Source organism: Leptosomus discolor, chromosome 6 (assembly GCF_034619465.1).
Source record: "Leptosomus discolor isolate bLepDis1 chromosome 6, bLepDis1.hap2, whole genome shotgun sequence".
Lineage (NCBI taxonomy): Eukaryota > Metazoa > Chordata > Aves > Leptosomiformes > Leptosomidae > Leptosomus > Leptosomus discolor.
In genome coordinates, this window is record NC_141396.1 from 6,618,618 (window position 1) to 6,632,797 (window position 14,180).

General features: G+C 41.2%; 1 protein-coding gene across 9 annotated transcripts in view; it reads right to left on the minus strand.

Annotated features, from left to right (window-relative positions):
* Nucleotides 1–2,370: 2,370 nt before the first annotated feature.
* The window catches only part of INPP5F (inositol polyphosphate-5-phosphatase F), a 43,065-nt gene continuing 31,255 nt past the window's right edge, over nucleotides 2,371–14,180 (minus strand). For 5 of the 9 annotated variants that reach the window (XM_086467512.1, XM_086467516.1, XM_086467513.1 and 2 more), the window contains 12 exons: nucleotides 14,034–14,101; nucleotides 13,479–13,603; nucleotides 12,074–12,151; nucleotides 11,197–11,317; nucleotides 10,565–10,693; nucleotides 9,002–9,119; nucleotides 8,271–8,469; nucleotides 7,206–7,277; nucleotides 7,024–7,097; nucleotides 5,565–5,693; nucleotides 4,734–4,821; nucleotides 2,371–3,505 (listed from right to left, as the gene is read on the minus strand). In XM_086467512.1, the coding sequence (XP_086323638.1) occupies nucleotides 2,371–3,505; nucleotides 4,734–4,821; nucleotides 5,565–5,693; nucleotides 7,024–7,097; nucleotides 7,206–7,277; nucleotides 8,271–8,469; nucleotides 9,002–9,119; nucleotides 10,565–10,693; nucleotides 11,197–11,317; nucleotides 12,074–12,151; nucleotides 13,479–13,603; nucleotides 14,034–14,101 (2,336 nt within the window). Of the gene's footprint in view, nucleotides 3,506–4,733; nucleotides 4,822–5,564; nucleotides 5,694–7,023; nucleotides 7,098–7,205; nucleotides 7,278–8,270; nucleotides 8,475–8,985; nucleotides 9,120–10,172; nucleotides 10,174–10,564; nucleotides 10,694–11,196; nucleotides 11,318–12,073; nucleotides 12,152–13,478; nucleotides 13,604–14,033; nucleotides 14,102–14,180 lie in introns of all 9 variants that reach the window. The other 4 variants (XM_086467508.1, XM_086467515.1, XM_086467514.1 and 1 more) reach the window with 4 other exon arrangements.

Below are 14,180 nucleotides of genomic sequence, written 5' to 3' on the forward strand. Positions count from 1 at the left end.
TCTTACAGTGCTGCTTGGAGACTCTCTCCACTGTTTTGTAAGGACTGGAAGCTGGGTCACCAAGCAAGGAAGCAAGATGGCAGATCAGGAATTGTTTCCAGGAAGACAGGCCCCACGCTGGTGACTAGGCCCCAGTCTTTAAACACAACAGTGAGGTTACAGGTGGTGGTGCCCTTGCCCTACAGGGCTCTCAGGCTGTAGCAGTCGCTCTGTAAGTGTTTGTACAGACCCATTCCTCTTTCTCCTACTAAAATAATGGCAAAGTATTGGGAATTTCCTCTCCCTCCTCCCGCCCCTCTACACGTGCCAAAAGCTGGAGCAGGTGTTAAGGACTGTCCTCCAACTTCTCTATGACCATTTTTATTCCTCCCCTGCAGCCAGTGCAATGCCAGAAGGATAAAGGACTTCAGTCATGGATGGGGGATCTTGATGGTGTCTGTACCTGCCTGAAGGGAGGCTGCAGAGAGGAGAGCGCTGGGCTCCCTCCCGTGGGGCCCAGGGCCAGGACAAGAGCCACAGGCACAAACTGAAACACAGGACATTCCCTCTGAACATCTGGAAACACTTTTTCACTAAAAGAGGTTGCCCAGAAGCAGGGTGGAGGCTCCATCCTTGGAGATACTCAGAGGCCATGTGGCATGGTCCTGGGCAACCAGCTCCAGAGTGTCCTGATGGAGCAGGGAGTTGGGCTAGCTGCCCTCCAGCAGTCCCTTCAGCCTTTCTGTGACTCCTAAGCCAGAGAAAGCCAAAACAACCCACCTATCTTTGAAATTTACAGCCCCCCAGCTCCACATCACTTCACACACCAAAAACCATCTTCTGGTTCCATTTTTTTTATTAAAATATCTCATGTATATTGCTCACATTAAAATACAGTAGTTTAATTTTAAATATAGCCACAAGTATAGACACTCAAAAAACCCAAACCCACATCACTTCAATAAAACAAATAAATAAATCAAATTTGTTTATCAAAGTTGCTGACCATCAGGGTTAGATGATAATCACTTCAGACACACTATCAGGCCTAAGACACCGTACTACCCTACCCCTATGACACCGTTTGCCTGGAACAGCACGTGCAGCCTATCTACAGTACATGGACTAGAACACGGAGGCACTGGGTCTATAATGGTGGTTCTAGTTACAAACCACGGCATAGTAAGATCCTGCTTTACAGTAGCTTTTGGATAATGTCCTGTACTAGAACGGCATGGCAAGGCATTTCTGGGAAAGAGTAACATAGAGAGATTTAATCTTTTGACACACACAGACACACACACACACACAGATAAGGGTTTTTTTAATCCCATTCCCAGCACGAGTGGATGCTTAGCCTTATCCTGCAAGTATGCAAAGCTTGAGCTGGTAATGAATTTGGTTTTGATTAGATGCTGACAATGATGCTCTAATGCAACACCGATTTTAGGGAACAGCACGCTTGCCTTCTGGTTTAGAAGCTACTTGCCTCTGGGCAGTTAGAATATAGCTTAAAAGACAAATCCTAGCACAGAGGGACACAGTGCCTGAAGGTCAAGTATCCGGCTTGTCTTGCTGCGCACAGGGGCAAAAAAATTAAGAGCCAGTTGCCAGTGTTTGGAATTCAGAGAAAAGGAAAGAGGAATAGCTTTAGTATGGGCAAGACAATTAGAGGATGTTTGTTCCATTTCCCCTCACCTCAAAACAAGTGAGAAAAAAAGATGTACAAAGTAAGTTTGCACTGCAGGACCATGGATATTTCAGATTGGATCTATAGGCTTTGACTTCACTGAAAGTGTCCCAGGATGTGTGGAAAGAAAAAAGGACAGCAAAAAGATATCTTAATTCCTGGTTAACAGAATTAAATTCAACAAAACCGCTTCAATTCCCATTGTAGAGGCACAATTCATAGAAAGCTGCATCTAAAACTTCAATGGAAACAAGTAAAAACACTAGTCCAAAAATAAATAAAGTGTAGTTTGCCGGTAAGTTATTTTGCTGGTGCAGTGCAAGGTAAGTAAGGTCACAGAAGAAGTGCAGTATCACCTTTATAGTATAAATACTTCCTACGTAAGTCAGAAGAGCTACAAAATTAGTCTCCAAAAAAATAACTGTGCAACACACTGAAGACAGACAGCATGCTTGTTAAATCCCAGTGTCTAAGCTACCTGTTCATATATGGTTTACCGTTCCTCTGTCTCAGCTGCCTGAGGGAATTGTGAAGCTTGGTCAGAACCAAATTCATTTGCCCCTCTCAGTTCCTGTAAACAAGTCAGCCATATTATTGATCCCAGTATTCAGCAGCAGTTCATGCCACAATGAGTCCTGATGGAATTTTTTTTAGTATTGTATTAAGAGCCACAACTAGAAGAACGCTTCCTAAATTAGCTACTAGATTTGAATTATTCGTGTCTGGCACTGCGTAAACATTTCTTTCAGTTCTTTCTGTTTGATCTCGTTCATAGCTTCTGGTTCTGCAGGGCTCTTCTGGACCTTTGCCACAGCAAAATTAATCCCTTGAGTCAATCCCGCTTGGGTGATGTTCGCAACCTGGACCATGGAACTGCGAATTTTAGCAAAAGGAGATACAGCTCTGCTGCTGCTGCCGTCAGCTGGAGAAGGAGTCATGTGGAGTCCCGTCTCAAGGTTACCAGACACAGACCCGGGGCTTTGATGAGATTTAGTGAGGTCAGTGCCACCAACGGCTAAGAACTGAGGATTCGGCTCAGAGGACTGGACATCCAGCTTAGACGGCCTGGAAGGAACGTCTCTGACAGCGTCAGCCTTGGTTTCTGCCTTCTTAGCTGTATTGTTGCTGGTTTGATTTACGATGTGATGGGGCTCTTCAGAACCAGCCTCAGCCTCCGAAACACCCGACATCTTACTCTGAGCGTCGTGCACAAACCTCTGGCAATACACCTCCATCGGCTTGGCAAGCTCCAGCTCCACGCTGTCAGCAGAAGGCACGGGTACGCCTTCGCAGTCCGCCCGGCCAGCCGGAGAGCCACCGAGCTCGGAGGGAACGCGGATGCTGATGTTCATGTCGGCGCTGCTCACCGACTGGGAGCGGCTGCCCAAGCGCGGAGCCGAGGCGATGATCCCGCAGCTAGGCAGCACATAGTCTGCCTGCCCTAGGTTCTCCAGGGAGTCGGTCAGCTGGTTGTCCTCGTCGGATTTGGAATTAGTCAGGAAGTCATCGGAGTGGAAGGAATCATTATCGGACACTTCTGTGTCAGATTCAGTATGGACTTTGGTATCCACCACGGGATTCTCTAACGTTTCAAGGCTACTATCTGATTTCCAAAGATTCACTTTCAAATTTGGCTTTAAAAAATTGACTTTCACCTCAGGTTTGGTAAAGCTGCCTAACTTCCGAAGATTGCTAATGTTCACGTTGGATTTGGTTTGCTTCACTTTTTGATTGAGAGAGGAGAACTTGCTCAGTAAATAATTCTTGCCTTGGGCCAGGGACCCTCTGTTCTGAGACCGAATGCCAATGATGTCTTCATGAGGTTTACTGCTCTTCCTGGGAGAAAAAGAAAGAAAAATCTCAAAGGTACAATCAAGGCAGTCTCATTTATAAGCACCAAGTATTTACCATCTTCCAAGTCTTATTTCCACAGCAGAGACAGACATCGCCGTTACGAGGTTACCCTTTCCTTACACAACTGTACTCATATGAGCTTTGGGTTGGTCGTTTTGAATTTGCTTAGGAGGATTGCTACAGAAAGGTAGCCAAACAAGAGGAAAAGCAAGCTTCTGCATGCATTTTTAGTTTTCGATGAAGCTGGATTTGAATTCTCTATGTCTGTAGCCCTGACTGTGTATGCTGTACTCAGCAGCCAGATTTAGCAAGTATTCGGTCTTCAGCACCTGTAAAAAAGAGCAAGATTTTCTTGCTATGCTTCCTACTCAGCTGGGAAAAGCAGCTCAGCCATCAAATGCAGAAGAAAGTTACTGAAGTATGTGCCCTAATAGCTTTTGCTCGACAACTCACAATTGTGCTGCACAACACGTTTTCAAACAATCTGAACTGGAAGGGTCTGAAAGAATGGAACAGCTCACGCTTGAGCTGGTAAAACGTGCTAAACTCCAGCTAGCCAGCCTCTCTTATTGCTACTCTGTCATCCTTTCACACAGCTTCCTTACTGTTAACACCTCACCTGTATTTGCAGATAGAGGTTACTTCTGTTTGATTATAGACAGCTGACTTAGGGAGTTTTCTCTAAAAAGATTCTAGTATGTACCTTTAATTATCAGCTACACTTTCATGTACCCTCTTCCCTTAGTGGGCTTTCCAGACAAAAACTTGTGTGCCATTCCGACTGACACCTCAGAGTTCAGAAGTTTAACTTCAGCCATTCCTTCACAGACGACCTGTAACGTTTTCTGGATTTGTTAACCGCTCTGCTGCAGTGGAAGCCAAACCAGATTTACATTTCACAGGTCGTCATCTTACTACAGCAGCAGAGATTTAGTTCAGATAGGAAAAATTAAATTTGACAAACTAATGGTGAACCCTCCAACCTGCAGTAAGCTCCTTACAGCCGGCGTGTGGGCTGTCTGTAAGCACACACGTACAAACCAGTATCCCTGCTTACACCTCTAGGCAAGCGCCTGCAGACAGGTACTCTGGGAAGCAGCCCACGGACCAGTTAACTCCCAGCACAGCAGCAAGACACAGCCATTCCTTCCCGGCATCGCCCACACGGCCGTACCAGGCACAGGGAGGTTCATGCCGGTTCAGTGCTCACCTCTCCAGCTTTTTCTCAATAATGGGCACATCCAGTCCCATCGCTTGCTTTGTGATTCTCAGCATTTCCGCAATGCACTGAAGCGTGTCTGAAATCCAAGTAACAGCCTGTCAGACCCTTAAAAGAACCCCTTAAAATCCCACATTCCAAAATCCACAAAGAAAGAAGTTTAATTTTAACATCATTAAGGTTGGGTTTCATGGGGTTTTTTTTTTTCCTTTCACCCTGCAAAACAGCTGCACCCTACAAGCTCCAATTCTGATTTCAAGCTTACAAAATAAGCTTAAAGAACAGACCCCCCCCGTAAGCCCTAAATACCAGGTCCAAGTGAATCACTGCCACGATTCATCATTTGTGGAAGGAAGAGAAGCAGTTATATTTATTTTAATCCTTGTCAACAAAACTCAGTGCTCCAGGTAAAAAGTGGTATTTTTCCCTTATTAGTGTTCATTTAATTCAGTTAAACAACAAGCAAGAACATCTCTAGATACTGATTTCACTAAATCGGTTTCTTCCACTCTTCAGGAGCTAGTTTTAAGTTCATTTTATCAGTCTTTGGAGCATTAAAGACCTGGACATGGAAAGGTCTCAATTCTAGACAGACATGTTGCTTTAAATCTGTACCTGAAACTTATTTTTCTTTGTATTAAAACACTCAGATTCTAGCGTTCAGGCAGGAAGCCACATACAGGGGGGGTTTTGCTGGTTCCCCACCCTGTACAACTGGATTATATAAAAATTTGTCTTTCTTCAGAAGTTATTCTAAGAGCAAAGGAAAAAACATTTCCTATAGGAACTTTTACGTACAAGACTTCTACACAGGAAACAAACCTTTTCCATCTTCTTCTGGGCTGCGTACCACAGCTCTGAGAGTGTGAAAATATCCACTTGTATCTTTGTATTTGTAATGCAGCCTCATGCAAGAGAACTTGGGTTTCCCAAAGAGAGTAGGCTCAGGCCCTGAGAAATAAACCAGCAGATTAGAAGTCTTTGACCATGCACTCAGAGACATTGCAAAGACCATACCTACAAGTGTGTAACTGTTGACAGTCTTTCAGCATAAAAATCTTCATGTTTTCTTTAGAGCAGGATAGATGTTTTAAATGAAAGATTTTTCACAATAGCTAAACAATCGATTACTTACAAAAAGCAATTAGACTCTCGATTATAATCCATCCTTACTGTTTGTTACAGATCACCCTTTCAAATAGAAGGAAAAAAATTGCACCCTGTGTTTTAGGGTATGCGCCTGCAAGGATTAAAGGGAAAGCCAATGCATTTTTACCAAGTGGAAGTCACGTAGGTTTCAAGATTTAGACCAAGCCCTTTGACCCGTCTATGCACCACTGCCTCAGATCTACAGCATTAAACAGGCTGGGGTTTTTTTTGTTTTTATAAGGTGTTTGGTCTAGATGTTCCAACTGTATTCTGTACCTCAGGATGTATCACGGGTCTCCACAACACACAGGAGAGAGAGAGAGACCTTTCCATGAACTCCCAGGAGTTGCACAGACACAGTGAAGGTTACAGCAAGGGGATGATGAAATCACTATGCGTTGTGTCATGGAGGATTAAACTCCGGGGGTGGGGGAGGGAAGGGGCCACAAAAGTTTCTCTCTCCAATGGGAACACCTTTTTCATCTGTACAGTCAGAGATAGCATATCTTTAATACTTCCAGGGGAAAGCGCTGATTTTGCCTGCAGATGTTACATTCTTTAGTCCACAAATAAGTTAAATCAGCACAACAAGGTGATGCCATAACAGCATGCTTCTTGTCAGACCTTGAGAAAGAAGAGTTTTAAAAAGCTGTGAAACAGATCTGAGGTACAATTCAGAACCAGCTGCTGTATTTGGATCAGAGAGCACACTGAATGAACAAACCTGCGATTCATTATACAAGTTAATCTAATTGTTACTGCCATTTGATAAATAATTAAATTTGTTTTGAGGAATCCAGAGGGTTTGGGGCTTTTTGTTTGGTTTGCTGGGGTGTTTGTTTGTTGTTGGTTTTGGTTTGGTTTAAGAGTTTGAAAAGAGGAAAATTTTAGAACCCTACCAGTGAGCCAAGTTTCTATTTCAAGCAGTAGCAAAAGACAGGACAGAGGGAACGCCAACAACTCCAGCATCCGTTACCAGCAAGAAAGCACGTTTCCAGCTGTGGTGGACTACACGGGATACAGGCAACACATCAAAGCTCGCCCCTCAACGCATTTGTAGGACGTTTTGACCAGTGCTCAAGCTATACTGTTAAGAGCATTCAAGAAAGATACATGGCGATTACATTCTCACCTATTTCTATTTTTTCCAGAGCTTCAAGACTTAACCTTTGGTACTGATTCACCTTGTCGATTTCATCATCATAACTAGAAAACAAAACCAAAAAAATTAAAAAAAATCAGAATTTAATGCTTCCTACTAAACTGAAACAAAGCTGCAAGAACTACACATAGTACAAGAATGCAGTAACTTACTAGGCCACGTAGTAGGCAGAATTAGAAAGCAATAGCAGAACATCCACATCCTTATGGGTGGCATCAATGAGACTAAGGAATGAGAAGAAGAATGAGTATGGGGAGAAGGTTTTATTTGCACAGCTGTAACCCACCCCCGTGTGTTTCAGGGACACTGTCACAACTGAAGGCACAACAAGAGGTTTCAATTGTAGTACGTTATCTTGGGCGATGCTGCTACCTCTTCACAGCCACTGAAAAACCAAGTCAGGTGAGACACCACAAGCCAAAACATGATGCGTCATTAGACACACAACAAGCAGATCCACATAAGCAACACTCACTCTTAAACCTGGAGTTACCCAGTAGCTCAAACAGGGCAGCAACAGGTCCAAAAATAAACAGAACACCCACAAGCTATTAGAAACGCTAACAGAGAAACAGAAAAACATCTCAGAGTCCGTTAAGGTGATGAGTCTGTGCTTTGACTGGCTAGCACGACATCCTGCTTCGCTACTTTTAGATGAAGTTTAACTTGCAGAAGATCTAACTACTATTTTTCTTTTATAAGTTCGTGAACTCTGAACTTGATAAGGAGACTTATCAGGGAAGTTAGACTTTATGCTCGCTACTTCTCACAAACAGAAATCTAGGCTTTCCTACTACTGACTCATTACACAAGAATTTAATCTGATCCGATACAGCTTTGAAGTCCAGTTACACTCTCCCTATAAAGCAATAAGGAACAACAGCTTCTCAAACAGCCCCTTTGAGAACTACGTGTAGTTAGAAGTTCTCTTCGTGGTGCCTACCACATTTTAGCCATATCAACTGAATACATGCATTTCCAGGTGATGCCTCAAAGGTAACTCCAGCATGCATCATTTTTATGGCACTTGGGGAAAAACACATGTTAAAGGACCTTTTCTTTTACAGTTACAAGTATTCAATCTCCTCAAGGACTCTTGTCATTCTACAAAACTGTCCACTTGTATTCTGTCAAGACATCGGCTATCAAAATCATTTTGGTAATTAACACGAGGTGTCATAGTAGCAGCTGATCAATTATGACTTTATTCCACAAACCTTGGGTCACAGTCAATAAGTGCCCATCCTCCATGGAATTTTTCATCATCTGGTAAGAGCAGTTTCATGTAGCTCTGCAACAGCTGGCTGATCAATTCCTGATGGCTCCTCAGGTTCTCCTTGTGCAAGGCCTCATGCTCTTTCTCTTTCGTAAATATGGAGTAAAGATCCTCTGTTACAGGGATACCCTGCATCAAATCTAAATAAAACCAACAAAATATCAAAGAAAACAGTTAAAGAAATGATATACCACAGTGGTCTGTTGATTACTTTGTAAATCCCTTCCAAATGTTTCATATTTGAAGATACTCTTGAAAAACAGTTACTCTGATTAGAATCTTGCCCTGAAACTGAAATCTCAGTCGGTATAACAGGATTTTCCCTCAGTGAAAAGCAAGAGAGTTTTAAGAAACCATTTTAAGAAACACTTAGACAAAGTTAAATTCATGTAGCAAAAGACAGTTACAAGACAGTTAATGCTAAAATGAAGTTAGGAGCAAATTCTACAGTGAGTTACACTGCACGTACTCCGAATTGAGTGGTGTTTAATCTCCAAATGGAGAATAACTGCTCCATATGGCGTCCACTACATAGACATGAATGTTAGATGTACTCAAGGTGCTTTTAAACTTCAGGAAAAAAAAAAACACGGTCAGAAAGATAAAGCCAAAATTATTTTAATAAACTTTTCTAAATGCCATAGTACAGCTTAGTTGAAATTGTATTCTTACCTATGACTGCTTGCCTATAAGCATCCCTGAAACGATTCAAGTAGTATCTGTTTGCAGAATTAACTCCGTCCTTCATCACCCCTGCCAGCTTTCTTTCACCAGTCCTTGTGAAGTCACCCTGTTACACAGAACACGCGAATCATGCACACGCACAACTTTGAAGTAGTCTCAGCTCAAAAGCTTTGGCGCTCTGAAGCTCAGAACGGAATAGGTGACAACTCAGAAATTAGGTTCAAAGTAACTATTTCACATAGAAGAAAATACGAATTTTCAAAGAGTATTTACTTCTCATGGCATTGACTCTGCAGAGAATCTTATGCTTTTGACAGACATGATTCCACATGAAGTCCTAATGGAAAATGGCAATCTGGACATATATGCCAGATAACATTAAAGCAGAACTTTCAAGACATCAAGTCACTGGGATGCTTGAATACCGCAAAAATTCCACACACTTATTTTTTCAGCCTTTCATGTAAAAGGACACTACTGGAACAATGGAGAAGACCAGAGCCTACTGAAAAATGGGTTTTCATCTTCTCTTCTTCTGCTACCAAAGACAAGCATAACCTACTGAAAATACTACATATCCCCACAAGCTCAGAAACAAAAGGAAGTTTCTAGGTCACAGAAGGCTTAGAATTTGAATAAAAAGCAGTTTTGGTAGTTACATTTTGTCAGAGGATTCTGTTTTCAGAGACACTCAGAGGACTCAGCAGTTCTGAAAGTACGCCAGCTACTATGAAGAACGTTTCAAGTGCGTTTCACTCAAAATAAATATCACAATTAAATTGAAAATAAATTTAATCCATGAACCTCAGCAGTGAGTAAAGCAATCTTCAAGCAGAATGGCAGAAAGTTTAGATATATAAACTGAGTTCTGTGCTTCAGATTTAAAGTTAAATATTCACAATCAAGACAAGTGCATCAGGCTGGTTTTTATTATTTTAAAAAAGTAATGGAATAGACTAATCAAAGCTAAGTAGAGATATTTGAAAAGAGATTTAAGTGTTAAACATTTCCACTGTAAAGTTTTTTTCCAGTGCCAAATACCAGGAATACTAAAAGTCGTTCAGTAAGGACTTTCATGCCTGAATTCTGATCTTGGTAGACAGACTGCATTACAACTAATTAAGAAAAGTCTTTGGAAAATATAACTAATTAGTATCACCCTACTACCTACATATCCTGATCTGCAGTCCTTCAGAGTATTGTTTTGAGTGCTTAGAAATACTATAAACATGCTTCAATTTAAACAGAAGTAATGCTTAATACAGACCTTAAACTCAGCTACGTTTTGTATCTAGATGTGAAACCAACAGAATGAGGTTAAAACACAGCCAGCACTGCCACAGGACACCTGGACACTCAAGTCTTCTCCAATTCACAGTAAGTGCGATACAAAATATTCTTCTACTGAAAGTCCTGGTGTCTCTTCAAGACCAAAACATGCAGAGTATTTGGCCAACTTGGTTACATATACCAGAGTTCTCCACTGGACACAAAACCCGTACCATAACGTGCTGCTCACCACCCGAAGAGACAGCACTCTGCACACCTTACCTTCAAGGCGGCTGTGCCAGCATACTGCCGGCTTATGGCATCTCCGTTGTTGGCCCATATTATCTGGTAGATTCTATTGCATTTCACTGGCAAAGGCTGTTCTGGTGGCATCACACCCAGTTTTTTGAGCTGGAATGTGACATGCACATTAATATCAAGTTCAAGATTGAAAACCTCTTTCTCAATATCAGAGCTTAATAAAGAAGATGGGAACACTTGCCATGGGAACACTTGCCAAGTATTTAATTGTTAAATTTTATATGATCTGAAAGGAGCCCATTCTGCTAATTTGTCAGATTTAAATTAATTGTTAGCAACGAACCACTAATTCATTGTTAAACTTTGTCTCATCAGATGCAGCAGTAACACATTAATTATGGATGTAGGAGTCAACCTTCAAGAAAATTAGCTGGAAGAAAACAAGCTACTCTAGATTACTCAAGATACAAGAATGATTTCAAGTTATTTTACCGGTACATATTACTTTCAGCTTCATAGCTCTCCAAATAGTTTGCAAAGATCCTTTTCAGTAGAGGTTAGCTTAGCGTTTTTCAAACTCGCAGATTTCCCTGTGAGTAACAATTAAGTTTTGAGGTACTCTGTACTTGAAAAAGTACATTAGTTATACATGCCTGCTGCTCCATGACCACTCTTGCGATAGCAGCCTGCACAACGTTGGTACGATCCAGACAGTCCATGCAGTTAACTCGAAAAATCCCTTCCTGTTTACAAATCACACCAGCTTGGTCAACCCTTTCAACAGAAAAACAGAGCAAAAGCACACTGAGACACTTAAAATCCAGTTTAATTTATCAGCTTCTACAAACAGTAGGAAATTTTACACATGGAGTACTACTCACAGCTGCACTCCTCACCCTAGCCACACCCCGCTCAGAATTAACTACTCTTGTTCCCACCTATCCTCCTCTTCCATCCACGTTAGATATCCAACATACATCCTGTTGAGGCCAGGAACTCGATACGTGATCAGATGCTGAATTCAATTCATACATATGCAACACAAGCTTTCAACAAAAGGCATTTCATTTCAAAAACACAGGAGCCAACAACGCCAGCACCATCTCGCTCACCAAATACAGTGAACAATACACAGTAATGGATTGAAGACCGCAGCCACGCTGATTACCAAAATGCCTGGACTCAAATCAGTACAAACTGGAGGTCAGACATGCCTACTGTTTCCAACAGTGAGGATGGCGTTTTAGGGTTTGTGGGTCAAATACGAAGTGTTTCACATTAAGTGTAAGAAACACTACAAGTGTTAAATGCAGTAAGCCTCAGGCAGAAAACAGCATCTGAGATTTTTTGCTGTTACATGCGTAGGACACCAACGCTTCAGAACACAGACTCTGACACAGAAGCTGGGCACCAAGAGGGGAATATAAAACACACCAGTTATGACAAAATCAAGGCCTCTGAATATGTACGGTTCTATTTTTTTTCTCCTACAAATACTTCACACTAGTCTGAAAACAGTTAAGTACCTACCAGCACCACTTCATGCCAAGAATAATATCATGAATAGCATCAGTCAGTGTTTGAACATTTTCAAACTTCATTCCTCGGCTAAAAATACAAGATTTCACAGAAGTTAGTTTGAACTGGAGCAGTGATTTTTCTTTATTTAATTATTTTATATCATTTGTAATGTTAACAAAAATAGCATTTTGGCTAAGTGGGAGAGAGACAAACAATTCTCTCCTGCAATAAACTTTAAATAGCACTCAAGATTCAGAACTATTTTGAAGTTCAATATCTAAATCCAGGGCAAATGATTCAGATCTTTAAATCCTCAAGAATTTGCGTTCTTGAATGTTGCTTCCAAAAAGTAGAGCAAGCGTGCGGCTATTCAGATATGTGCAACAGTCTCTGCTCATTTTGGGCACAGTTTCAACAAAAGTAACCATTACAGATTTGAAATTGGGATGGCCTGCTCTGCTTTACCAGTGATTCTGCAGAAAATACACCTACAGCCACACCATCCCCTCCTCCCCCCCCACCCCACCAGGTTGTTTTCAGTGTTGTTCTCTATTCATTCATGTTCACAGTGCAAAAAGAAATAGTCCTGGTCACTACAGCAGTTCTTAGGAGAAAAGCAAACTAAAATGAAAGCTTGTTTGAACAAGAGAGCAAGTATCAAATCAATTCAGAATGTCAACAGTCCTACAGAAAACAAGTTGCAAAGGCCACTACTATTTTGAGGGAGGGTTTCCCTTTTCCCCTCCCCCTCTCAGACAATATCTACTAATGACATATTTATTCAGCCAGTAATGCTTTCCCAGGCCAGATGTAATCCCTAGATTAAGTTAGGAAATTAAGATTAAAACAGGTTTTAGACCCCATATTCATACACAAATGCAGTCTGAAAACAGAGAAGCATGAGAAATACATGCCTGTGTGACAAATCACATGCTTGGGCACACAAACACTGCACTAGACCATGCCAGCATCACACTGGAGTCATGAAAATAGCAACTATTTATACTGATCCTCAAAGAACCCACCCACCATATGGTTATAGAAACAAGCAAGAGAAACAGAAGAATGGCTTGCAGTAAAGCATTAAGAGCAGAATGCTACATCATTTGAAAAGCAGGTCAGCCACAGCTTTACATTCATAGCGTGTTTAAGGAAACTCTCTTGTTGAAACACATAACAACTCAAGCTCTGCCTAATAACTGCATATTTAACAGGTCAAGGGCACAAGACCAACAAACAGCAGTACTGGGTTACCCAAACCTGAACTTTTGTAGTGCTTTAGTTTACGTGTTCTTCCTATTTAAAAGAAAATTGTTTCACACAGAAGTAGAAATAATGGCTTTTCTCCTCCCTTCTACTCTTTCATGCTAATAAAAAAAAAGATGCCAAGTGACATTTGTAAAAGGTTTCTTACCAGTGCTCATGGAAGTCAAATGAAACATACGTCAGATTTGCATTGTTGTACAGAAGAACTTGTTTAAGGTAAGCATCTCCAATAATCTTCTCTCTGCCCGTCTGATCCACCAAATTAATAATAACCTGTCCAAAAGTTTAATTATTTAACATTTGTCATCTGCTACACAACTTGCTCAGAAATATACCATGGAATAACAAACAGCTCAAGAGTTAAAAGATTTGTAGGTAATCTTGCTGAAGTTAGTCTTTGTTAGATTGTACACAAAAAAAAAATCAAAGAAGCTCCAGCAGTTACCTGCCTACCTAAATTTTAATACAAAGAGGCTATGAATTCACAAGACAGGTACACTAAAGGGGAGCTTACACATTTCTGTAAGTTATTGCTGGGTTTCAGAGGTTACTTACAAGGCCACTTGAAAAACTTAGTAAAATTCTATTCATGTACCACCCTTCCAATTGTCAATGAGCTTCTAAAAAACCACAAGAAACTAAACCCAGTAACTTTCATCCCCTGCATGTTCATAAGATGACTGTTTTACCATACAGCACTCACCTGCTTTTTGTAATTTTTCAGCTGTTCTTCAAAGTGTGCACGAAAACAGGACACTGTTTCATTTTCACCTACAAGGCAGAGCAATGTTAGAAACAGCCTGTTCGAAGTACTAAGTCATGGCCAAATCTATACTCTAAAAAGACAAGA